The sequence below is a fragment of the Bombus flavifrons genome, chromosome 17, assembly GCF_040668555.2.
Source record: "Bombus flavifrons isolate JBK064 chromosome 17, iyBomFlav1_principal, whole genome shotgun sequence".
NCBI lineage: Eukaryota > Metazoa > Arthropoda > Insecta > Hymenoptera > Apidae > Bombus > Bombus flavifrons.
The window spans coordinates 6,976,010-7,003,955 of NC_138458.1; the positions used below are offsets into that span (position 1 = coordinate 6,976,010).

General features: G+C 44.8%; 1 protein-coding gene across 2 annotated transcripts; it reads right to left on the reverse strand.

Annotated features, from left to right (window-relative positions):
• Positions 1–187: 187 nt before the first annotated feature.
• Positions 188–27,774, reverse strand: aop (ETS variant transcription factor anterior open). 2 transcript variants are annotated; one of them, XM_069130777.1, is made up of 5 exons: positions 26,648–27,774; positions 4,564–4,809; positions 2,978–3,640; positions 1,539–1,788; positions 188–941 (listed from the first exon to the last, which is right to left on the reverse strand). In XM_069130777.1, the coding sequence occupies exons 2-5, from the start codon at positions 4,778–4,780 to the stop codon at positions 620–622; spliced, it is 1,452 nt and encodes a 483-aa protein (XP_068986878.1). In that variant the 5' UTR covers positions 4,781–4,809; positions 26,648–27,774; the 3' UTR covers positions 188–619. The 2 variants fall into 2 exon arrangements, with proteins under 2 accessions (XP_068986878.1, XP_068986879.1); XM_069130778.1 differs by lacking the exon at positions 26,648–27,774 and adding an exon at positions 11,295–11,556.
• Positions 27,775–27,946: the final 172 nt, after the last annotated feature.

Genomic DNA, 27,946 nt, shown 5'->3' on the forward strand with positions numbered 1-27,946 from the left:
GAAGCGTCCTCCACAATTGTAGCACGACAATTGGCTCCTGGCGTCCCTGACAAGGTTCCGCGCAGCCAATTATCTATTTGAAACGCGTGGAAATTGATGGACCGCTGTTTGTTCGTTGCTCATCCTCGAGCCCGATTCAACATCGGTTGGACGTTGTTCCAAGTTGCGGCCAACCATGGTCATCGGCTAATCATGGCCGAGGCAACGTTGTTGCTGCTTTGGACACCATTCTTTTCGTCGCTTGACGCGGTAACTCGCACGATATTTTTATTTGTCAGTCTTTCGTCGTGTATCTGCCCTGTAAACATCGATCGCAAGTCGGTTGCCAGTTTGTAATCAACTCGTTCGCCGATCTTGTTCGAACAGTGGCTGAAAAATTACGATCTAGCAATCTTAGTACGGCAACGAATATCCCTAGATGCGTGTGTCATACCGAAAGCGAAGGCTGGAGCGACTTTGTCGAGATAGCTCGCGTATTTAACAGAAAGTACATCAATTTTTTCGCATCATCTCGAAACACGACTGTCTCTGATCGAGCAACGAGTACGTTCTATAGTTCAAGATCCGTTGACTCGGTTGGCGTTAAAAACGCACAGTCGAGTCGGTGCTACGTCTCGCGTCACTTTTTCTCTTCAGACTCTTGATTAGTTTTCACGAGATTATACGCGTGACTTCTATACTTTGCGGGTGGATCGTGAAGAGACAGAGGTTGCTGCTGTTGTTGCTGCTGCTGCTGCTGTTGCTGTTGTTGTTGTTGTTGTTGTTGTTGTTGCTCGCTGGATGGCTGACTCATACTAGACATGGAGAGGTCCGTCGGCATATCGATTTCCGGCTCGACGCCACTTCCGCCTTCTTCTTCCGGCTCTGACTTTATCCGCATTTGCTGACGCAGCAGAGATATGTTCTTTATGTTCTTCAGCTCCGTTGGATTTCGCAGAAACCTAAATACATAGAAACCTGTTATAAGCGAGTTCTATTCCATTTCGTAGGAAGCTCGATATTAAAGTTTCAACTTCTTTAACTCGACTGAATTACATTAAAAGCAATTAAGTACATATATAGGGGAAATTACTTCATTTCAACACGTACGTAAACAGTTAAGGGTTTGAATAACCTCCAATTATGTACGTCTTTGTGTGTTTCGCTTTTCCTCGACTAGCTTTTATGCGTTAGTTGTAATCGTCATATTATAAATATTTTCGTTCGACAGCTTTATATTCAAGCGGCTCTATGAAAATACTTTTCACTAAAATCGTATAAACATTCTCTTAGTATTTGATTTAATAACGGAAGAATATTTATATAATAAACTTTGTATATTGTTATTTCTCTAACTTTCCGAGGATCGAGGGAAATTGCCAAGTATATGCTCGAAATTTGTCTCTCGAATCGATGAGATCGTTTCTCGGATCGACGAAATATTCCTACTTTCACGAGATCGTCTCAGTTTCCGCAGCTTATTAGATAAATATCTGTATTATCTCGCTGTTAGTTGGCGATACGACAGCTAAATTATTATAACGACAGAATCAACTTACTGGTAACAGTGTCGTTCTCCTTGGACCTTTCGCAAGATGTTCACTCGGTAATAGTATCGGAGGGCTCTACTCATTTTATCGTAATTCATCGAAAGATGATTCTTCTGGATGCCCCAGAGCCTCGCAAGTCCAGGGGGGTCAACGATTTTAAATACCCCCGTTTCCCGACTTTTCCACGCGATGTAGTGCGTATACCGTTGCGAGGGATCGTTCAAAAGTTGTTGCAGAAAATCCCACAAAAGTCTACCATCTGCGTGACAAAGAAGAAACAAAGGTTTTTATACGTCCATTTCGAGTCGGCTAATCTACGATATTATTATTAATTATATCGTCAGTTTCGTATTGTCGTTACCATCTGTACTCGATATAGTCAAGAAGAAGTTTTTACAGGACAGCTTGGATCGCCTCTGCGTCGGTTTGTCGTACGGTGTTTGGATATTTATTACGAACGTACGGTAGAAGAGTATACGTAAGAGTATGCCTAAGTGCGTCTAGGAATATTTTATTTGATACTTGTAAACTCTCTCTCTCTCTCTCAGATTCATTGCTATCTAGCAGAGAATTTTTAGGACCATGACCTTCGCAAGATTAATTTCAGATGCGTGTCAGGTATTCGTGGTGTTGCGTTGCAAGAAATAGCAACGAATAACTTTGATACATGACCATCCAATTATTATCAACGTGTTCGTCGAACGAACCGATTGTTTTTTGGCGTCTTTATCGAGCCGTTGTTTCGATTACTTTCAATATGTACGTATCCACGAATCTATGTGAATTTTTATATAAAAAATGATCGAATCCGTTCGGTAGACGCGCGTTTGCAGGCGATCGACTCGCGTTTTCCGCGGCAAATCCGCAGACCACGGGAGACAAAATTCGAGTGCAAAGACAGTCCGCGGAATGGAATCTAGTCCGAACTGGCAGACGATCGTCGACGAACATGCGTTCGCAGTCGATCTATGTACGTATGGCGCAGGCAAGAGAGCCTCGTAAAACCGAACAAGTCCGCGAACAAGTATCTTGTTCTCCATTGGAATGCAAAACAAGGGGCAACGTCTGCGGGCAAACGTAGGAAGAACGCGCTTTTTACCCCGTTTGGCAAGCGACGATCTCGCTGTACAACGGGTAGGATTTACGACGCGACATTCGCTATCGGGACAAGGCAAGACTCTCGTAGAAGATTGAAAAATACACGCTGTTTGTCGAAATCGCTGCAAAGTGGCGTACCACCGGATCTCGTCGTCGTGGACACGTCGCGAGCAATCGTCGGAGGTGGAGAAGAAAGCGCCGTGGAATCCTCTTGTACGAACACGAGCTCCTATCGACAGGACTGGAAAGATTACCGTACGATCTTACCGACAGACGCGAACACCGAGAGGCGAAGGCTGTTCCTCGGCTCGTGAAATCCTTAAAACTAACATCTCCGAAGCGCTACTTACTCGTATTGGGTTCCGGGGAGTCGCTGGGGAAAAACTCTCTCGCAGCGCTGGCAGGGTTCGTTCTGAAGGCACCGGGCGTCAGAGGCATCATCGGTTGCGTCAACGTGGGACTGGGCTGATCCTTGACGCAAACTTCGCTTAACCTCTGCGCCGCGAGGGCGGTCGGGGTGGCCGGTGGGCTTCCGTTCGCCGCCTGTTGATTGTCCTCGTCCGAGTCGCTTTTGTAAACCTGACTCTGAGTACCTTCCGTGTGCCCCGGCGAACCTGCTTGACTGTCGACCGAGGGCGCCGGGGACAGCGTCACCGAATTCGCCGACATCAGCGAGGCCAGATTCGCCGTGTACGGGTTCTCCGTCCAGGTCGGAGTAGGAGGATGCGAATGGGGGCTGAGGGGATACGCAGAGGGTCTCGTGGGCGTCACCGGACTGCTGGGAAGACATCTTTGAAGCTGGTTAAAGTCTCTGGCCAGCATCGACAGCACGTTGTGCAACACGTCGCCAGCGCCTGGACATCTCTCTCCCAAATCCGCCTTTGTCAGCAGACAGAGCGCCTTGCCGTTCATTTGGAACATGTCCATGTCGAATTGGGGTAGGTCGAATTCTCGCTCGGCCCATCGCAGGAACGTCGCCACGTCCTCGCGGGACCATAGCCGTGGATCCGAAGCTGTTCGACATACGCCTTCCATTAATTTCTTTCTACTCTTTCCTTTCTCTCTCTCTCTCTCTCTTTTACGCTCATGGTCTTTTCGTTCGTTAGGACGAGATCGAATACGCGAATACGCGTGTATCGATGCTTCTCTAATAAAAAGATACATCTAACGATTAAAAAACCTATGTTCCGTGATACATTTGACGCCGGTTACGTAAAAATATTACTTAATCCGCGACTAACGTACAGGCACGTTTTTCTTCGTACTTTCATTGAATAACGTTATAGTGTCTCTACCAGTCCCGAACATAGTTACTAATTACAGGCAATTATATAACTTTGTGGCAAATGCAAAACGTTGTATCTGATATAACGAAGCATATACACGCAACGAAGGTTGAAATTTCACGGCGAGGTATCTCAAATGCTCGTAAAAATACGTTTCAATTTTAAATCGAAATACGTAGGAAAAGTTTCGGCTCTGCTGGTGCCGCAAAATCAGTTTTGGCGCAAAGTTCGAATAACAGCGGTAATACGTTCTTCGCTCGAGCGAATCTCACGAATGGCAGTTGCAACGACAAACGTATTCGTATACATATTTAATTATGCGATTCAACGACCACGTACTCGGACGTTAAAGGTCTCTAATTCATGCGTATTTAAACACTCGAATACACGCGTGTCAACATACTGATATTTCTAATTCACGAATCGTAACAACGACATATGAATAATTAATATTAGACGTTGTTAGTTATAAATACGTAGCTAGAAGAGAAAGAAGGAAAGACGAAATAACGGTAGTAGGATGATGATCGATGAGGATAACGAGAGTCGGTGCGCTAACGACCAGCGTCAATAATCGCGAACGCGTCCTTTCGTCGAATAAAATTGGAAAGTTTGGCGAGCAGAGGAGACGAAGATCGAAGGCGACTTACCCAAACTAGCTGGTAGATGCGTCTTGAAATCGAGAAAGGGACTCGGTGGCGGATGAGTGGGTGGAAAATTCATGGCAGGTCCGTATCGCCAGAGCAGCTCTGTCGGGCTAAAAGGCAGAGATATACCCGGTGGTAGTCGAGAGTCCATCCCCGTCATTCCACCGCCGGCCGAGACCGGTGGCAATTGCGGCAGCTGAATCGACGGCAGCAATTTCATAACACGTTTCTCTCTCTATCTTCTTTTCCCTGAAATCGACAAAACACCAACATTTTCAAATACCATTCGACGACAATCGTTGTTAGAGCGCGCGGACTTTTAACTTTCCGCGTTGGTTCCACGATAACGCAACTCGCGAATACCACGATTCCGGCATTCAGCTTAAATTTAAAAATACTATCGATAGATTCATTCGTGCGTCTATTTTGATTTCGACGTAAGCAGGAAATTAATAACGAGGAAAAAGGTGTGTCGGAGACGCGAAGGAAAGGCAAAGATATTGGCACGCGAAGGTCGTTGCGCCATTGTTCCGCACCAGGAAATTCTCGTTCGGGAAGCGCCGACCACGTGAACCGATCGTCAGACAGAGAAACAAACTTGCCATGGAATGAAAAAAGAGAGAGAGAGAGAGAGGATGATGTTAAAAGGAAAGAACGGAAGCGCCACGACACCCAACCCCTCCGCCGTTCTTTTTCCCTCCGATCGACTTTACATTTTACGTCGTGTCGCGTAGACCTATTTTTGCGAAGCTATCGATCACGTCGTTCGTCGCTTTTCGCACGACACACGCAAGAAGAAAAATAGAAGGCAAAAGTTCCCGCGGACGTTGCCAATCGTTGCGAGCGGAAAAGAAACAGGATGCATCTTCGCTTATGTGCGATCGCTCGTAAAAGTCGGCAGACTGCGCTCGTACGAATAACAAAACCTCGGATATATCTCCGCGGAAAAGATACTTTTAAGTAGAGATATTGACACGTGTACGTATACGCGGATATACGGCCACCAAGTTGTCCTCGCCAGTTTCTGAAACTGGTAGTTCGAGGCAGGCCTCGGCGTTATCTGCGATCCGTATCGACGCGATTCAATCCGCTATCGAATTTATAATATAGATAATCTTTCTTTTCTACTTTATTATACCGTTACGGTACAACGACGTTAGACGGCCTTAGTCGGATCATCGAGACTCGTACGACCGAAACGCCGCTCTATCCGACCAACAGTTTTCCACGTAATACACGTCGTTGGAAGTAGTAAGAGAGGGAAATGACCTGGACTCTGCCGCGCTATCTTATTTCCCACTGCCTGCTCTTACCCTTGACGCGCGAGCAACAGTCGAATAACGTGGGTTAATTCTCGGAATGTCGTCGCGTCTCCGGATATAAGAACGTACACGGTCCCGACCGGTGGCCATATATCCGGACGTTGCTCTACCTACTACCACTGTATCGTGTACACAGCGGGATAGATGCACGCTAATTATCGCCAGAGAGCCAAGTAATTACGATGTAACGCGATAAAATAGCGATATAACGTAGCAATACCGCGACTATTATTCGCGCGAAGACGGACGAACGTGAAAACTTGTAAAAATTCGATACGTATTTACGCGTAGCTTTGCTCTAACGTAATTCACGATGCGTTGAAAATTAAACGTTAACGAAATCGTACGCTTATCCGTTAAAAGAGCAACGAGAAAAACGCGGGCATCGTAAATCTCTCGTATCGAGATTTCACCGTTCGTACTATCGATGCAAAGTACGCTTCTCCTTTATTTCCATTTCCCCGATATAATCGATAAACGGCGTATTACGTTGGAGCGCGTGCAATTCCGCATTGTCTCGTTACACGATATAACGTTCAATAGCAAAGGTACGTGGCGAGAGATAAACCGGTTGCGGAGGATTTTGAACGTCCTAATTGCCAAAGGCCTGAAAGGCAGTTTTTGTTTGGAGGATCGTTCGAGCAGTTTCTCGCGTCGATTACGACTTCCGGTACAACTTCCTCCTTTCGTTGGCTCGTCGCAACCTCCAAGCCGGAAATGCCCGTTCTGGATGCTCGATCGATCACATTCCGTCTACCGGATTTCGTTCTGCCACACTTACACGACTTTGTTTTTACCACCTCTTCGCCCAACCACCGTCTTTTCTTCCCTTTGTTTAGCGAAAAAACGACGTTTAACGGTACTTAATGGAATTTGACGAAGAACCTGACGTAATAACTGGACGACGCGCGCTTTCCACGCGCTCGCAGGAGATTTCGAAGCGCAGAATTTTACAAAACGCGCGTAACGTGAAAAGATGTGCAAAGTATTTTCCACGCAGGTTGTTCGATCGTGTTCACAAAAATGTGAATCCGCGTAAAAATCCGCTGGCTGCTAATAACTGATATCGGGAATGCGCAACAACGTCTATCGAAACGTTGCAGGCAATTAAAAGCAACGAAACTAAGGAAAATAACGATATCAGCCATTCTCTGCGCTCTACAGTTTGCTCGTATATAATTTCCAAGAGCGTATTTGCCCGGCGGAAAACGCCAAGTATTATCTTTGCCGATGAAAAGATTTTCATTTAGATGCACTAGTAGATAGCGTAGGTACTTAAGGCCCGCTATAATTTTTAGGATTTAGCACTACAACCACTGCGACTCTGTCCTATCGCAGGCTACGAGTTTATTGATTTTGCGCGCCATTTCAACAAACTTTGCTCCGTTAAATATCGTTTCATCGAGTTATGCTCAATGATATCTTGGTAATACTTTGTAATTTGGTCGGCTCATTTTCTTTTTTTTTTTTTTTTTCGAATTCGACACATCGAGAAGATCTACCGTTCAACAAAAGCTCGACCTATTCCATTACGAGAATACAGAAACAACGCGCGTGCCATAAAATTTTTGTTCGAAGAATCGGTAACGAAGGTTGCGGCAAAGAAGACACCGTGAAAATCGCTCCTTTGGAATTCTAGCGTCGCATTGAAAAATCTCAATTTCCGCTAAAGACGGTGACTCACTCGTTTTATACATATTCTGAGTCATAACGTTTTCGTTGATTCACGCATTAAAAATTACAATTACAAACGATGAGACCGAAATCGTTCTTTTAAAGAACGTTAAAAGGAAAAGCTAACAAATATAACAATAATAATTTATACGTGTATATACATATGCGTGCGACTGAACGTAAATTAGAACGCCAAATAGACTATACCAGAACATCAAAATATTTAATTGCAGTTGTAGTATCGTTCAAATTATCTTATTTCTTAACGCCAGCATTATTTATCGATATCCTTATTTTTAACGCGTCTCTTTAACACACAGAAAATTTTTGTACAAAGGTCACGCAGTGGAAATAGAAAAAAAAAGAAAAAACAAGACGGCAAGAACGAGCAAAATTAGCAAAAAGAAACGATTCAAAAAACACGCATATATCATTTCATACATACAGAGGCACGTAATCTGAATTGGAATAGCGATAAATGTAAATATAAACATAAACAGATAGGAAGCGAACATTCTCCCCGATCTTCCTTAATGTCAGAGGTTCGTTATGTCTTATTCATAGAAGCTGTTGCGTAACTAACGACAACCCGAAGGAAACTACTACTACAATTTGATCGACATTAGCCGTCCCCCACACTTTCTGCCAACTGTTTGCTGGCAAACGCTATTTCGATATTTAGCAAATCGTAATGTTCCGGCAAAGATTACGCTCTCGATCAAAGCTCCCCTAGCACGATATTAATTAGCCCTATCGCTATTCGAGAGAATCTTACTTTCTTGGTAATTCGATTTTTCTTTTTTCACGTTCAACAGATTACGGTTATCGATTATTTATCGATCGATGTTGGTTCTAAAGATACAGCAAACGACTTTCTTGCAAAATCGTAGCACGATCTTTCGCGATAAACAACGTTGCTCTCGTACCGTGTCAAGATATATAACGCGGAGTCACCTATAAATGGTATTCCGCGAGCGCAAAATCGAACCAAAGATACGAAAAGAACGAAAACTCGCTTAAAACAGGTGGTCGAAAACGAATCAGCGACTCTCGCTTTGCTTCCCTATCGTTATCCTATCGTACTTTGTCGCAACAAAATGTTACAAGCGTTACGCGGATTTACCGCAACTGCGTGTTGTTTTCCTCTTCTCTTTTATTCAACGCGACTACACCACCGTTCGTCGTTAGCTAAACGCTATCCACGGGCTCGCAGTTGCTCGAAACTTTCCTCGTCGGAGAGGAACGAGTGCTTTCAGCTTCGACTATAATTCGTCGACTATTGCGATCGTTATTATCGGGTCTCGCTTGCTCGACTAAATCGAAGAAACCTCCGATCGACGATGCTCCTTTTCTCCTTTGTAAACAAAATTCCAACTGTACGAGGAACAAGGCAGATTCGTCTGTTTGCGCGTATGTCGCAAAACTGTTGCAAAAAAAAAGAAGCGAGTTTGCGGTTAATGCACGCGATTCGAAGCAAAATAAAGGTCGCAGAAAAAAAGAAAAAAAAGAGGCAGTTGTAAAATATAAGAGAACTCCGAGCCAAGCACGAAATCGTTCTGGTTAACGGTAGAAGGCGGAAGATCCTTGAGGAGGATTTAAGATTTATCGCAGAGCCAAGAGTCGATTCTCTTTTCTTCCGGGTACTCGACTGCTTCCTCTCTCCTTCTCGCTTTCTTTATCTTACTCACAGTTTTCGCTAATTCCTGTCGAGCTTCATTATGTGGCAATCTACTATTGATTCATCGATAACGGAGGATACATCGCTGATAATAAGTTGATTTATTACCGGCGTAATACAAATTATATTAGCTGTTTGGCAAATTATATTATATCGCGGAAAAGGTTGACCGTGCCTCGAAAAACTCCTAAACAATTTTAAATGTCGCGCGTTTTACTCGAAAAACAATTCCGTTTCACAAGAGATTTCACCTACTTCTCTTCTTTCCAGTACGTAATTCAGCAACATTTTCAAACTACCATATACGTAATTCCTATTATCGCGAATTATGTAACACAGGTATTTTATGGTAGACAAGGTACCATTAGTTTTATTAAAATTAACGCTGAAGTCAAACCATCGTCGACTGTGCTGGTAAATTTTACGTACCCGTTAAATAACGAGTAACAGATTGACATAACGTTCTAGTTGCTAATAAGAATTAAATTTCTCGTTTAAACGATCGAGAAACGTGAAAAACAACGTGTTTACTGTTTCTTACTTGCAAACGAAATGTTACTTTTTATTTGGATTTAATTACACCATATGTCGAATAGTACTGTTTAATAAAAATAAATAAATAATAATAATAATAATAGTAAACGAAAAATAAAGGTCTGCTCGTAAACAACGTTTAATTTCAGTAATTAACTTCGGTATTTTAAACAACGAATAACTTATCTCTGTCTTTCGTTTCGACTATGGAATAACAAACGGCTCTCTATTCAAATAATTATATAATTGAGAATTTACTCGATAATGCCCAACACACCGACTATGACTCACTTCTGAGAAAGCGAATAATTACAAAAGCCATGTCGGTTTTCACTTGTACAAACGTTGATATAAATTGGCCACGTAAGATTCGACGTTTATCAGGAAACGAGAAAGCAAAGAACAACAACAAAGAAAACAGAAGCCGCGCGAAACCCAAGAATAAAGTGTCGATCACGTTACCCGACGTTATCAGTCCACTTCCGCGTATAAAACGGATTAAAAGAAGGCTTTCGTACTTGACATTTCGTAATCAATAACTACAACACGCTTCCATGTAACATCGTCGACGACAAAAATAAGAGAGTACATATGTACACTCGAGATGGGAATATCTTTGACAAACATATTCCCATTGTTCGAATTTAAAAACGTTGGGAATTTTACTTCACGCGTAGCAATGCGTGTAAACCGATGATTTATCGATATCGTCCGATATCGTACTTACATTCGCATTTGTTACGATCTAGTAGATATTAATATCATTCGCTTCGTACTAACGTTCTTTGTATCGTAACCGTAGATCAAATTACTCGTAATTTACCGTTATTTATTACGATACATATAGCGATAGAAAAAAACGCGTATTTTTGACTCGACGATTGGCGGAAACGTTAATACGGAAAATTATTTTATTTGAACCGAATTACGCGTCGGACGGTTCTAACGTCGACGACAGCAACGCAGGCAAACACCGAAAAGTATCGATGCACGCGCGATAACGAGTCTCAGCGCGTACCCGGGCCTTAGGGCGTACAGTGTGCAACCTTTTCTCTAATTATCTGTAACTCGGGTACATGGGACGTACGTTCGCAGGACGTCTCCACGCTTATTTTAACGCGTACGTTCACCTCCTCGAACACGGACACGTATCTATTAATCACCCTATACGTTCTATACGTCGGATACACGCACAGAACGTGGTGGCAAGCAATTAGGTCGAGTCGTAGCTCGACAACGATGGAAGATTCTTCTCGTCCCGGAAGTGGAAACGCGTCCATTCCGAATCGCCAAACCCTGATCTCGCTCTGATCTCGCTCTGATCTCGCTCTGTACGACTGGAGACGCGATATCGACGTCAAAAGCAAAAGAAGAGGTGCCCATCGACCGTACGAAAAGCTATCGTCCGAATTTCGCGAGGCAAGCATAGGAGACGCTACAAGAAAATTACGTAATAACAGCGATGCATCTATAGAGAAGAGAATAACGAGGGAAAACTTTCTCCGGTCCCGGTACACTCTGCTTACCTCCTCTATAATTTTCGTTACGCTCCAACTGCACGATGATCTATCGCACATGCGCCACGTAAATCACCGATTACACAGATTTCCTCGCAACGCCGCGTAGATGATCGTTTAAACGGGAGTTTACGTAGGTCTGGGTGCCTATCTGGCGCAAACGCCTTCTACGAGAACGTCGGTACCGAGCCGATTGTTTCCGGAACGTCTTGATACGATAACCGATTTTCCTTTTGAATTGAAAAGGGGCAGGAACGCGAGGCTGTCGTCGATGGAAGCGCGTGCGGCAGCCAAAAGTATCATCCTCTTGCATTCTGAAACGTTATCGGGCTTTAATTCCATCTACGGTTATGCAGAAAATTCAGCGTACAACCTACGTACGTCGGCAAGGAACACTGGCCGAACATGGAAAAACGAACATGGATAAACGGATATTCGAAATATAAGATGCAAATTTTTCACTGAAACTTTGAATTCGTTTAAAAAAACCAAATACTATACGAGTTGCTTCCTGTAACTTTGCGTCGCAATATTTCTCAACGCGTATAGGGGGCTTTCCAGCGTTGCCTGTATTATACAGCCGAAGCGTAGTTTCGTTTTGATCTTTGCAATTTTTGCTTTTTTCCGCTAGTAAAACAATAGTGAAATAACGAATACTCGTAAGGATATAATAGCGAAATACTACCTGCTTCGTCATATCGATTCATACGGTTCGCTAGCTTTAGCTCTCGAGACATGCTCCATGATGCTGGTACGTACTCGATGCTGAAACGTACGATCGCGCGTGTCAAGCGGCAGACATACGTTTTGACCGTTTTCTGTAGTCATCCATAATTCGAAAACTAACGTACCTGGCATATATTCTCGTACGACGCATTTTACTCGTTTTAACGTGTCTCTCGTTTTAACTCGTGCAACTTGTCAAGTATGGACATGCGTTTACGAATCTGTTTACACAAAGATGACATACGACGTGTAAAACGAAGCGAAGGAAACGTTTTCCATTGAAAATTCCACGATAACCGAAGCCACTGTTATTATTATTATTATTGATTAGGCAAGCTACGCGAAGTAATACAGTTTGAGGTGGCGTCAAATGAAACTGTAGTGGCGCCGCTTTCGTACCACTAACTGATAACCCAATACCACAACCGTCTCGCAAACAAAAATTGCCAATATACGATATATTGCCGTACGTCATTCCTTCTCTATTATCTCAATATAGTATCACCGTTCAGTCATGTTTCTCTCTCGTTTTATAGACGAACGTTTCTTACATTTTTTCCACTCGCGACCCGCTTTTGACCGGCATAACTTTCCGCACACTCCAGTTACATACGTAACAACAAGGTACAAACGATCGATAATAAATAATGTTCGAGTTTAAACGATTCTTCGTTGTATTTGTAATTTTATCCTTTCCTCGTCTGTCCATCTACCTACTCTCTCTCTCTCTCTCTCTTTCTCTCTCTCTCTCTCTCTATCGTCTAGCCGTAAGAAACGAAAACGCGATATCGTAAAATTCATCGAAAGCACGTAGATTCTTCGGATGCTAAGGACAGTAGAAAAACCTCGAGTATACCGATGTAACGAAATGGTTTCGTTCCGATAAATACGATAATAACGACGACTTTACACGAATGGAAACAGCAAAGGAAAGTGGGAGCGAAGAGATGGCTTCGCATGCCGAGGCGCTCGAGGCGTTCGAAAAAGAGCCTCGATAGTTCCAAGTACAAAAACAATGTGACTCTATCGAACGAATTACGCGACTTGGCGGGCGATAAAAAGATAATACGATAATATTAAAGGTATACGTTTAAAGAAGCTATCTATCGATCGGTCCTCGTTCGTATTCGAATAAACGAAATTTCATATCGGGGAAAGTGAGTGGTTCCGTTATTCGAAAATTCCATTGTCCGAACGATTTCGTCTCCCTATCAATTCGGATAAACGAATCTCTCTCTCTCTACATATATATAAAAAGAAAAAATACTAGACGTTGGAATAGTTTGGCGAACCACTGCAACTCGATGAGTGGAACGAAGGAAACGAAAAGAGGACCGGGGAAAAGAAGAAAAGCTGGGTTTCCGCGACCTTGAGTTGGTCGGTGAACCCGATGCTCGCGCGTCCGCTTACGTCACGCTCTCGCCAACTCACAAGGAAGTGCTTTCTCGTTCCTCCGCGGGCGGAAAGAAAGAGAGAAAGAGAGAAAGAGAAGCAGAAAAGAGAGATGCGGGCCGAGATAGCAGCCACTGGCGTAGCGCACTACGCAAACAAATCAACGTCCGTCCACTTACTGGTAGAGGCTGGTTCGAACAGAGCCAGTGCGGTAGTAGACGAGCAGCGAGTTAAGCCGAATCTACGCCGTTCGCTTCGGAGAATCGGTGCGGATCGTTGGCGATTTAGATCCTCGTCTCATCCGCGGTGGTCGTCCTTCGAACCCCAACGGTAGGACCACGGCTCGAGTCAGCTTTCTTTCCTACCAGCTACCATTATACTTGCCTAGCGCGTTCGGGTAATCGAGAGGCAGGGAAAATCAGTCGTAAAGGATAAAGATGCGTGCTTCCGCGTTGATCTTTCGCGACTCGATTTCCGACTCGATCTTCCGTAGCCAGTGTCGAGACCCATTTACGCGATAGCGGTCCGAAGCAGCCTCGAGCGAATCTTGGTCAGTTCGTCGACGCGAATGTCGCCGCCGCTGCAACAGTTTGACGCCACTCTTCGTGCAACGGTGAACGCATTATGGCCTCTGCGTTATCGCAATTAAGAACAAGCATGGAAACTTTTTGCACGCCGACGAATCGCTCGATAAACCGATACCGTGTTCGCACAGCGTTCGCGTTCGCAGAGAAGCAGCCACGCGGAGGACAGAGGCACGCTAGCACGCAGATCTTCGTCGTTTAAAGTCCCCCAAATGACGCGGATGTCGATTTAGATAATTTGCTTAACGGTGCGTACGGTACTGGGTGCTCGTGCGTCACGATGGGCGTTATTCGAATAAACTTTTAGTCGAATAATCAGTCACGAATAAAATTTTATTCAGCGTCCTATTAGAATTTCATATTTTCTCATATTTAGTCGTTCGTTTCCATTGTATCATATTCGTTATTTTTATTATTCGTTACGCAAAAACTAAAGTATGTACATATATATATATATTATATACGTTATAGGCCTTAATTCGCGATAACAAACCAAAAATCAAGGATTACAAACATACGATTTTTCAGGTAACCGAGTTTGTAATTATACATAAATATATATATATCCGTTTTGCAAATTTACCGTCTATTTCGTTTTACGGGGCAAACGTGCTACCGACAACTCGATTAGGACACTTTATTGCCTTTTAACAGTTTAACCGTTAATTATATTATTATTAGACCAGGTAGTTCGACCAACCTTTTGTATCTGTTTCTCTACTTTTACCTGCTTCGTTAATACCTTAATACGAGGATTCCCTTCTCCATGACTCGTATTTCGGTTTTCGTATTTTACTGCATCCAGTCCAATTACGCGTTTGATGGATGGGATCTTAAGACGTTCGTAAAGTGTCTGGTCAGAGATATACCAAGGAGCATTTGTCACGATTCGAAGGGTTTTCGGCTGAAAAGTTCCAAGCATCGTCGTGTTAGACGGTTTCTTTAAAATAATCTTTCGACTCGTGATATTACCTATAATAGCGGTAGGGCATTACAATTTTACGTAGAAGTTGGAGAAAAGTACGCGCAACGTTTCGTGTTTTCCCAAATGATTACCGTTTGTCCGTGAACTTTCGTGCGCCGCGAAAGCTCTTTCGAATCCATTATATCGTTTAAATTACAGGAAATGCCGCGGCGATAATTCACGTTCGAAGCCATGAAATTCCCAGTAAGCGGTGATTCTATCTGGCGTATCATCTATAATCCGGTCTTTCTTCGTCCCTCTGTCCAGTTACGTAAATATGGAAATCCACGCGTGTACATCGATCATGCGATATCGTTACGGCGATTATAACGATTCATTTTGTTAATCGTCCATATGCACGCACGGAACCAAAAGCCGTGTTTGGAATCTTCAAACTCGAACGATTGTTAACCCCACTGCGACACTCGCATTCTCGATTCACGATCTTGGCTTCGGTATAATTCTCTCGTCAGCACCGAACGAAAGAAATATATCGTCGAAAAGTTCAAAAAAAAAAAAAAAAATATAGACTGCAACGAATACGAAATGTTTCTTTTCGAATTCACACGCGACGCACCGCATACCCTGCAAACGAAAACAGGAAAAAGAAAAGATGGATGGTTCTTGGCGGTTCTTTCGAATCATAACCTGTCGCCAACTTAACCTAAAGTGGTAGCTGCCAACTTGAAAAAAAAATACAAAAGCGCCAGCCTAGTTAGAAAAGCATGAAAATAAGACACGATCGACTGGCAAGGTTCTCGGCAAAGGAAACAGGCATACGCGTTTCTCGCGTTTCGTTCAAACTCGAGACGCTTTTTAACGCTAGAATAGTACGTACGATTGGGTGGCAAACGACCGAAAGAACGCAGTACGGTTAAGAGACCGTTCGTGTCGAATCGTTATCGCGAAAACGAATTAAAAAAATGAAGAAAGAGGGAAAAGAGTGGCGAGCGAGCGAGCGAGCGAGCGAGCGAGGAGAGAGGTTGGAGAAGAGAGGGTCAGTGACACGTCGTCGAACAGAGGTTTATCAGACGAACGACCGACCCACGTGGTTAGTGTTCTCCGCCCTCTTTTATACCCTCGATCGCCGCGCCACTAGGAACTACCGCCGGAAAAAAACACGATTAAACGTTATTCCTCGCGCGTTCCGTTATACAGGGTGTTTCTAGCAACTGGGACAGGCCGTAACTTGGTTGCGAGCGAAGTTGGAGGAAAATCGTAGAAGGAAATTTTACACCGTCTAACGCGCGCTATCGCACCGTCCGTACCAGTTTCTACAAGTGGAACGCCATAATTTTTTCCACGCCGTTCGATACGTTTTTACATCCTCTACGAAAAGTTGGACGATGTTACGTAGTTGGACGGGAAAATGTCGAATTTAAAGGACATTGCAACGAAACCAGAGAATGATTCGTAACATACGTGCTGTTCGTGACGTACGCGTAAATGTTTGTAAAACGGTAGATAAAATTGTGTATTGCTAAGGTTTCTGTTGCTACCGGTGATACGTTTTTCTAAGGTAATATTTCTTTTTGTAATAATGTACCTCCATATCGACCGACGATCACAGATACAAAATTCTACGTCCTTCGAACAAATCGATATTTAAGATGAACGATAACGTCGACAATCCTAAATATCGACGATAATATCGATCGCCTGTACCCTACTTTAACGACAGAACATAACATCTCGTACAATGATCTTTTGCAGGAAACGTTATATTATACATTGGGAGATAACTCGCTTTGGTTTTCAAAATTATAAAGATTTCGCGCTGCTTGCTCCGTTCTATTTAACGAAACGATTCTTACGTAGTAGCTCCGTTTATCGAAGGAGCAACGTTCGTGGAAGGAAAATGGTAGAAAATTAGACGTCCTTATATACCGAGGAAAGTGGCGCGATTTAACACCGCCACGATAATTTCGAACGTAAAAAGGACTCGTTGCAGTTAACTGCGATACCGTGGAAAAATGCCAGCGCGTAAAAGCGTAGAAATACGAGGCGGTGAAAGATATGGAAAAGCTTTTTATCGGGCAGAAATTTCGTTGAACTTTCCAACTACCTGTTACTCGAGAAGAAGCGAGGAAGGAGAGCGCGCGAAAGATCGAGGGTGAATGAGAATCTCTGCGGAGGTACAAAGAGAGCATCGAGGCCTCGGATGCACGTGCGTGCAACTAACGCCGACCGGAAGTCGATAAAAAGGCTGCTTCACCCTCGTCACTCGGCAGCAGCTCCTCCTCCTCATGGGAACCAGCCTCTTTCTTCTCTCTTTATCCCTCCTCGCGCTTCGCTCTTTCCTCCCGATTCTTCTCTCTCTTTCTTCCTGCTGCCCCTCTCGTTCCTCTTGTCACGACATCCCTCGACATTGCACCGTAGCGTGCCAGCCACCCTCGTCCCGGCACACGAGGTTTCTTTCGAGTGGCCCAGTAAACTTGAAAACTATCCTCCGAAGATGCACTTTGCTCTCCAAAGGTGTTTCTTTCTCCCGAAAGACTTGACAGAGAACAGAGAGTTTCTTCTTTCGTGATTTTGCTTTCGATTCGTTTCTCTCGTCGGCGATCCGCCTGTTCTCGCGTCCCTTTCTCCACGCCTTTTGTAGGGACGCGTGCCTTTGCCGACTACCGTCATAGCGACGATCGCTATCCCGCTAGACGGATCGCGATATCGCGCCCATCGGGGCGGCAACAAATTTTTTAAAAACACTCGACACCCGACTATTTAGTCGGAAGCCGCCGGCTACGTTTCGTCGTATGTACCGTCGTATGTCCGTCGAGGCGTTCGTATCGCGGCGTCAAAGGAGAAGCGCAAGACGACGCCGATGAAAATCGAGACGATTTTCAACCGTGTCGTAAATTTCGTCGTTCCGGGCAACTAGGCGGTTGGCTCAGATTGCCAGCTACGCGCAAAAATATCCCGCCGCTCGGTCTTAGTTCTCGAGCTGGATCGCTTTAGTGGCAATATTAATCAGCCGCCGTGAGGCGGCCGTCCGGCATTGTTTATATTAATACCGATAAGGGGATTTGCGGAGGCTGCCGCCTCACGGCGGCTGATTAATGGCGCTACTAAGTTAGCGCTAACCCGCCTCAGCCTGAGAATCAAGGCCGAGCGGCAGGATAGGATTTCCCTACAACCGGGAAAACTAAGGCCAACCGCCTGTTGTACGTACAGGTAAAGTACGCACGTGCGTTTAAAAAAATCGGGCAAAACCGCCAGCCTCGTTACGTCTGCCCGTCCGATGCACCGACGAATAACGCGCTTTTCACGAGCATCCGTACCAACGAAACGTATCCAACGTGCCTGTTTCTACTCTTTCTACTCAACGCGATGTCTCTCGCTCGACAGAGAACGTTCCCACTTTCCTGGTCGTGGTTTATCCATCTTCTTGCCTATCCTCCTGTCCAGCCGCTTCTTTTTCCACCTGCTTCGCGTGTACGCGTTTCGGCCGGCTGCTATAGCGGAAAACCCGCGAAATCTCTACATCCATCGCGATGTATCGGCGATTCGCGATCGATGCGTCGCCAGAATTTCTAACGAGAAATAATAAGAATTTGCGATGTAAGAGACGCGTTACGTTGCGTTACGTTACATTACATTAAATACTCGGTCGTATCTTGAAAGAATTCTAGATAAGACACTCTAATTAATGGGGATAAAAATGGAAATTATCTATCAAAGAGCAGCGTATCTTTCTTTTTTCCATCGCATACACGGTCGATCGGTATTTTAGATAACGCTACTCGACGATAGTCTCCGAAACGTCGACGGTCTCCGCGCTGGCGTAGGAAAATCCCTTTTGCCCGATTTCTAATTTACAAACTAGAAACAAACGAAACTTTGCGAATAAAAGGGACGGTCGTACGAGCTCGGACAATTACGAAGGCCGATTTCTTTGTATCACGTCGCGATCGAATTTAGCAGATTAGCCCTGGAAAGATCGATCGCATCGCATCACGATGCTCTAATTACCGGCCATCGAACATAAAATCGGCGCCGCTCTTTTTCTCCGTAATTTTCGCATTAAATTACATTCTGTCAAAGGCGAGTACGCGCGTGGATATCTTTGAAATTTAATATACGGCGTAGACGCGCTTACGCACTCGCGAGACGGACGGTAATTAAAGGAATCGTGTTGTCGGAACGAAGGAATCGACGAAAGTAAAAGCGTACGTACAAGGGCCGTAAGAAGAAACTATTCGTATCTGTAATAATAAAATAATCTATAATACCAATATCGGTTGAAAGCAAACGACTGTGGCTAATTGAGGTAATTGGTAATTCAAATTTATAAAACATCTTGTACAAAAACATATAAAACATCGTTGAATCAACGAAAACCCTGCTCCATCTTTACGCCTATACGAATGTCATCGCGATGCCAATTGGTCGCCAGTCAAACGTTGGAAAATACGGAAATGGGACGAAAAACTTTGCCATTCTTTTTATTCGCGCTGGCTTTATTCTTGGACGCCAACGCGGCGGATCGAACGTCACCACCTGCCGATCGTCCTCCGTCCGATTTTCTCACGCAGGTTCCCATTGTTTGCTATAAATACACGCTGTTTATCGAAATAAGCAACCTTACCGCAACGCGATTCGTGCGTCTCGGCCGAATGTGTCGGGACAGACGCCGAATTGCAGGTCGTTCCACGGAAGAACCGAATCGGTTTGCCGTGTGCGAAAGAACGCGCAACGTCGACGACCGTCTTAAGGATATGCTCGCATAGATTCCGCTGCCGCGAAACATCGTTCGTCCGTGCAAAGAAACGAAGACATCGAACGATCGATCGATTCGGCTTTGGACGAAACGAACCGTCCGCGATAACGACGACAATTCCGACTTACGAGTTAAGAAGTTACGGACGACGCTCGCAAAAGCAGCTGACATACGCGGCGGCTTTCTTCGACGCCGAGCTTCGAATAATCGCGCAATGACTCGTTTCGACGCGATGCGAGCTGTATCGTGGAGAGGACGGAAAGTTTGGCGGGTTATCGAGCGGTCGGGAAATCTGTATTTATAAATACAGGACGAAGGAAGTACGGCGGTACCAACGGCGGCTAAAGTCGGCTCTTATTACCGCGATATCCGTTGTACGATAATTTTAGATCGCAAAATTTCACGATCCACGAAACCACTTAAGAGGCGTGTAAATTATACAAAGACGCGATGAAACGGCACCGTGTACTTGCAAGAGGATAACGGACAATGCGAGCGACTGAAATAACAAAAAGGTAAGAAGCAGCGATTCTTTCTCTTTCACGAACCGCCGATTAAATCTAACGCGGCTTCCAACTTGCCGGAGTTTCAAATCGACGCGCAAAGGATCCTGTACGTCGCGTGTAAAAAGGGTCCTTCGAAACGAAACAACGAGAGATACGGGTAAAACGGGAATAGCGAAAACGAGATTCTCCGTTGTTTATCTCGCATCGACTGCTACCTTCTGTCGCACGAATAACAATTTACACGCGCCAATTCGACGCGCTATTGTCGTTATCGAGACGCTTTTTGCAACGCTGCGTTCGCTAGTTGGAAATCCGTACGCGCGGCTGTGGCCGAATATCGCGAACAATACGAATAACACGAATAATACGGTGGAATTAATCGTGAAAGGAGGAGTAACCGGGGATTCGAGCAAGCGGTTGATCTTGATAATTCAACGGTTAACTCAATCAGCTCGATCAATAGGTTTTTAGATAACCTAACGGTCGATTAATCAAGATTCTGCGTGCACAAAGGGTCAACGCGCGGCAAGAAATTAACGAGCCTCGAGCGAACGATCCTCGACGAAGAAGAGGGATCGAAGAGACGCGAAAGCAGAGAGAAAGAAGCGCTTCGCGGGGCAACCTGATCCCTGAAACTTCGACTATCCGAGATCGTCGCGTCGAAACGTTGTTTCTCGTCGGCAGCTGACCTCGATTAGCGCGCGTTTCGCCCTCTTTTTAGGATAAAGATGGTAATTTAAGCGGCAAGGGAAGTCGGAAAGGAGGAGAAAGAACCGATAGAACGAGGAACCGGCGTAGGTATTTTAAACGCCACTTCCTCCTCGAGTTTTCCTCGAAAGAGGGGAACCGGATGCCATCTATCGCGAGCGTCTGCTTCCTTTTGCTCCCTCTTGGAATTAACCGGACGAACGAGAAAGAAGGGACACCTCTCTCTCCCTCTCCCTCCCTCTCTCTCTCTCTCTCTCTCTCTCTCTCGAAAGAAGGCTCGTCAAGATGGAAGAAGAGGGAAAGGGTGGAGAAGAGATCGGAGGAGAGAAGAAGATCGAATTGACCGCTCGTCGAATTCTTCGGAGAAGGAACGAGGCAACGAGACGGAGATAGCGAAAAAGAAAAGTCCAAGGTCCGCGCTTCCGGTCCGGATACAGACCGGTTCTCTTCCCTGCGGTGCGAGAAGGAGAGAACAGCCGGACACGTATTCCGCGATGTTTCTCCTTACGCGATTCGTCTTTTTCTTCCAACCCGCGTATCCTATTCTCCTTACCCGATGTCCTAAATTCGCTTCTACATCGTCGCACCTGATATTATCGTCTCGATCGAACACCAGCGTCGTCGCTTCTCAATGTCCGTTTTCACCCGGGACGATTTTAAGCGAGACGAATATACGAACGAAACGTCGATCGACGATAAACGATTCCTCGTTATATTTGTAATTCGACCGCTCGTTTGTCGCCTGTTTCGGCGAAACCGAGAACGCGCGACGTAAAACGCGGCCAGTATTTTTGGACATTTCTGTACGAATTTCGTTCGAAGCGAACGTCTCGTCGATCGATTTGTATCCGCGCGAACAAAGTATCGGCCCGAAAATGGCGTGGAAAAATTCCGAGAACGATACACGGCGGTTGCTTTTTCGTCGGGTTCGTCCGTTCGAGTATAGCGCGGTATCGCCACAAAAAATTCTTATCTGAAACGAACATTCGTGCCTCGCGACTATCTATTTACATGCCAAAAAGGCGCAGCGTCGTACAATCGCCGAGTCGTAAAAATCACTTGCTCGTACGGTCGTTGCGCGAGAAATCTCTCCGAAAGGTAGCGCGAAGGACAACGAAAGAGGCAGTCGCTAGAAATTTGCCGGTGGTTAGACGTCGACACCTCGTCCGTGATCTTAACGATCGATCGAGCCCTCCCCCGAGGCTCTGCAGAATTTTCCATTCCCCTTACCACCCTGCCGCGGTAGTGCTTCCTCCCTCGCTTCCGGGTTCCCGGCTCTTCCGGCCGGAATTACGTTTCGAAAGGCTTTCTTCTCCCGCCACCCGCTTCCTCTTCCTTCTTCTACGTCGTTTCTCCCCTTTAACCTCTTATCGGCTCTCTCGACTGCGATAGAAGATCGACGTAAAAACCTTTCTTCCATCGTTTCCAACCTTCTCTCTACAGCTCTCTACGACTCTACGAAACTTTTCCTTCTTCCACGCTCGAAAAACCAATACCGGTTTATATTCTAATTACTTTCCAAGAATCTCCGCTCTTCTTTCCTCCTTCGATCCAACGATCGCGCGCGTTTTGCCTTCCATTTAACCTCTCGACCGGTATCGTTGGGTCATCGGCGATTCCATCGGATTTCGGTTAGGTTACCCTAATTTTAGATTACACGGTTAATTTTAACTCGCGCGTTCTATACACCGTACCCGATAAGTGTGATCGATCGTCTTCGTTACGCGAGACGCGGATTACGGGCTAACGCGGTTTTCAAAACTTTTTAAAAGCATCGGATTTACTCTGAGAAGAAGAAAAAAGGTCATAACCATTCTCGCAAACTTTCTTATCTTTCTTCTCACTTCCATTCGTTATCGCGGAAACGTCCACGTTGTTATCGGTATCGCGACAACGAGTCGCGAATTATAAAAATAACGTTTTCTTTCTAGATTACGATGCAATTAGACGCGGAGTTAACAACGCCCGACTACAAAAGTATTTTCCGATCGAGTGCTTATTTTTATCAGTCGTACACGTTCCATTTTTACAGCGCGGTATCGTCCGGTACGTCGAGATCCATTATCCCAATGTTCGCAGAAAATTCCAACGTTCTCGTCTAACGAGAAGATTCGACGGAGGAAACAAGGGCTCGCAGCTTTCAACGTCCAGAAACACCGATTTTCGCAAATACATCCTGCCGGATATTCGCTAAATTCCTCCCACTATAAATCACCTTTCCTTTTCGGCCTTCCTTCGTTCCACCCGATCCTCGCGCTTTTGCACGGCTAGCACTGTTTTCGGTATAATCGATCGATTCTGTTCGCAGTGATTCGAGTCGGGCCATGTGGCTCGTTGCCGCTGTTGCCCGCAGGACAATTCCGCAAGGCCGTACGTGGATTCAACTGGACCGGAGGCGCGAACGAAAGCAGCCACCTAGTCCGATAACGTACGACCAGAGGTCGTAAGGAAACTTTTCGAACCAAAGGGGACGTTCGACCGTAGAAACGACGAGGAGAGTAGGACCAGCGAGAGAAGCAGTTTCGAGAACGAAATATGCGAAAAAAGTCGGCGTGTAAATTAGCCGAACAGCGGTAAACAGGAACAGAATAGAAAGCTGATTACGCGTAGAATACAAAGGTGAGGAGAACGTTCGGAGAAAGATGGCGAGCGAGCAGAGTGTCCGATCGTCCACCAGTCCGTCTATTATTTTCTATACAGAGATTCGCTTCTAGAATACGTCTTGTTTGTTCCTCTGTACCTACCAACTCTGCCCTTTTTACGTTCTTTTTCCATGCAAGTAAACGTATTATTCTAGTAAACACAGAAGAGCGTAGAAATACTTTTTTAAGTCACCAACGGAAATAAATATTCAACGACGGCGGTTAAATATTCTCGGAATTCGCTTTAGGGGCTTGAGAGATCTCGCGACACGTAACTCGGTCGCGAAGATCACGCGAATTCTCGTCGAGTAACGCGTCCAAGTCGAATAGAACGAACCGCTTCCCGGATCTTCGTCAATAGGGCATCGCGTAGCAGCGAACGAACAGACGCGGATAAAGCGGGCTGTTGTCTGGCGTAGATTCGCGCCGAACACAGGCGACACACACGGCCTCTTCCTCTCGCGTCTCTTTTTCTTTTTCTTTTTTCGCCAACCAAGGGAAAAAGGAAAATAAAGAGCGAAGCGGTAACGCAGCCGCGCTAAGGAGGAAGGAATTATGCATGATTTTGTTCGGGCTCACGTGTTATGTAAATGATAACGTGCAACTTCCTGAATAACGATCAAGGAGCGTAAGCAACAGCCGCTCCGCTTAGCCGTCGCGTCGTATACTCGCTCGTCGGTGTACATTGTGCATATGTGCGTAAGTACGAGCGCGCGCGACCGCGCTCGCGCGTGCGTCGTCGTTGTAAGCGCGAGAGAAAGAGAGCGGCTGTGGAGGCAGGGCTACGTAAACCCCCCCCCCCTCTCGCTCAGTTTCCTTTTTTATTTTAATAGAATTTTAGATTTTTTAAATGCCGAATACGAGCTACGGGTTATACTAGCGATCGTTCTAATCGCGCGATCACGTTACGCGTAAGATTTTTCAATTTTCCTTTCTCTTAGTCTCGGCAGAATCTTCCTGGTCGATCGGTTCGTATTAACGACAACGACAGTTTGTTTTTTCAGCTTCCCGATCGTTAAAAAACGGTTTGCAATCGTTACTCTGCCAATTGTTATTTGCCTGCAACTCTCGACTATACGTACTTTTGGTATATGTAACGATGTTGCGTCATTTTGTCGGTAGGAAATCTTTAAATTCCCTAATCGAGCGGACGGATTATGCTTGCTATTAGTCTAATTGAACGCAATAAGATGGCAATATAATATAGCAACCGGTAAGAACGTAACGAGTCGAAGAAATTGGGAATAAGAATACAACGATCTCCTTGTAACAGGTTATATTTCTAATCGCCTATATGTAAAATATTACTAAAAACTGCGACACGAATATTTCATTTTGCCGTGAATGTTAAATAATCGGTCGAGCTTCTTTCCCTTTTTCAATTACATAGAATTTTCGTTACCGACCGCGATTCCCATTGTCGTTGCTATTTCGCTGTTACGGCACCTAACGAACAAATTATACTTGTACGCGATTTACGGGCTATCACGAGACGCTCAACTTATCGACAAAAGGATGCGAGCGACGTTTCTCAAATGTTTAAACGAAGAACGGAAAGAAACGTGCATTTAAATCGATAAATATAACGCGGTAAATAAATAATTCGAACGAGTCGATGTTTCATAGGGTAAGTGATCTATCGTCGATAACTCGTAAACTAACCTCTGATATTTATTAGAAACGTCTGTATATGCTTCGTACCGTGTCAAGCGTAAACTATAACCTGCAACTTAATTTTCACAGGAATCTCGCCTGAAATTTTTTCAACGCATTTGAATTTCAAGCTGGATCTTCGCGACATCGGAGAAATATCGCTCGCGTTCCCTTCGTCTTCGCTGTCTCCTATAACGTATTAAAAATAGGATATTTAATTTCGCCCGGAGTACTAGATAATTCGATAATGGTAGCTGAATTTCCTGTTATACTTCCAATTAATAACTCGATACCAATTAAAAGCAGAGAGATATTACAGCTATTATTGGAATTAATAATTGAGAATTTTTAAGATGCTTTCATAGATATACTTTCTCGAAGAAGAATGAGAAGATTGTTGCAAGTTTTATCGTTATCTATAATCCCATACGTCGATTAACTGTCTTTTTTCTTGTAACAGTAGTTCCGTTGGAATGTAGGTTAGGTTATTAAACTAATTACAACGACCAGCAGTCTATACACTTGGATAACAATTTTTCACTATTTACTAACAAAGTTTATGTATATTTTATATTAGATAGAAGAAAAAGAGTTTGTTTACGACGCGTCAAAAATTCCATCGATGCGTTTCGCGTCGATAAACAACGTATAAGTATGTACGTGTAAATTAACTTCAACGATCGAACGACGCTGAAAAATCCTCGACCAAACCGATCTTGGTCCGACCAGGTTCGATGACAGGCACGGACAAACTTTAAACAATTTGCTTTGGCTATTTACGCGATATCCTGGATCGTATCTTAATTTCAATACGATGTATACTTCCGGAAAATGTACACCGACGTATAAACTAGACCGATAAGATCGATACGAGTAGCTTTTGTCGTCATAAATAATAGGCTGTTGATTAAAACGACAAAATATTCTACGAATAACTCCATAATTCATCGCGTTTAACAGGATAAAAAATGTGTAATCGTAATATTAAAATTGATCTCGACATGCGTCATTATCGTAGGAACGTAAAAGATCTTTCAAACTTTTGAAACTCATCGGGCATTTGGCATTCGGTAACGAGGCTTGATATTTTTAAGTAACAAAAGCATATATAGCAATTCCAATGGACAACGAGCAATTCTAATAACAAGTTGTCCGCAATTTGAAAATTATCGGACAAATTGTTCGTCCTTTCGGATAGAAATATCGAAATTAAACAAGCTTTCGTGCCTTATATTTGCCTATAAATTATCAACAATTCGAATCTTTTACATAACCTAGAGATCGCTTCACGGCCGTATTTCCGAATTACAGGCGCGGTAAACGATAGGAAATGCGGAAAGAGGGAAAAGAGAAGCGACCGAGTGATAAGACGAATGTTGGATTTTCCTCGCGTAACACGTTTAAACAGCGACGTCGAACAAAGATTACGCGAAAGCGGAAATAAGAAGAAAGCAAAAATAAGATGGTCACCTCGATTACGGCTTAGCCGATGAACCGTCCGATGCGGCGTAATATCAATGGTGTAGATCGGTTAGCGAGTCGAAGCGAATCCCCTCGGCGGTCATCGGGCAGAAATCCGCGCCCTAATACGTCGTGACTACAGCCTGGCATCCACAGGTATCCTCGAGACACCGACCACGCGCACGTGTATCTTTTCTTCCGCTGCTCTTCTCTATCTCTCTCCGTTCGTCCGTCTGTCCGTCCCTCTTTCCCTCTCCTTTCTTCCGCACCTTCTACGTATTTATTTATACACTCATTCCAATATCCCCGCTAATCGTACGGATCCCCTGTGTTGCTCGCACACACAACCAGAGATCCCCGTTCAACAACGATTAAACGTTCAGCAGATATCTGCACACGGATATCGGTTTTCGGTGTCCGTACGAGAAAAGTCCAGAGCTATCGAAATATCCATGTGTGTATACGCGTATATCACAGAGCTATCTACGCGGCTAAGTGTATCACAGTCGGCACCACTCGAATATCACTCTCCCTCTCTCTGCCGTTCTCTTCTCTTCTCTTCTTTCTGTCTTTTTTACCCTATTTTCTCCACAGGAGACGATCACGGGTCTACGGCGACCAGTAGACGAATTCGAGGAGGATACGCGAAACGGATTTCCTTTCACTTCGGACACGACTCGAGTGTTTCGAAGGCGCGACAACGATTACGCGACAAAATCCACTCACAAAGTGTCGGAGCTGGCGAGCGACTGAGCCGCAAGTTGCGATCTCCGCTGGAAGCTTGCCGCCACACACCCCACTCCTCTGGCGTGCGCCATGAGAGACTGGCGATAGCGCGCATGCGCCAGACTTGCCGCGCCGTATAACGCGTTCGACGAACGGAGACAAATGGACCACCGGAACGCGCGACCCTTCGAGTCCGACGAGGACGAATAGATGCCCGGTTATACGGCGCGAACGGAAATAATCGAAGCGTTGTAATCGAGTGGGAAATACCATGGGACGTTGGAGGGGGCTTCACCGACTTCCTCGTAGCTTCCTCGTAATCGCGATCCTCACTGTCGACGCGAACCTACCTTTTTGCCACCAGCTCCGACGTCGCACCGAGGTCGAACCCCGCTTTTTCTGATCGATGCCGATTTATCTGTCCTTTCTTTTCGCCTCTTCGTTTTCATTTTCGATCGAATTACGTGAAATTTGCATCGTCCATACGTTAATCGCTTCGAAATTGCAAATGTCTCTTTCGTATTGTGACTTCTGTTCGCTGTATTAGCGGAGAAAGATCGTTAATCGGACAACCAACATATT

Bases quoted from the DNA above. Each gene is read 5' to 3' on its own strand.
- aop (XM_069130777.1), bottom strand. From the start codon at position 4,780: ATGAAATTGCTGCCGTCGATTCAGCTGCCGCAATTGCCACCGGTCTCG. The intron at 3,641-4,563 runs GTAAGTCGCCTT...TATGTCGAACAG, and splicing joins GCATCTACCAGCTAGTTTGG to CTTCGGATCCACGGCTATGG. The intron at 1,789-2,977 runs GTAAGTAGCGCT...TTTGTCACGCAG, and splicing joins CTCCCCGGAACCCAATACGA to ATGGTAGACTTTTGTGGGAT.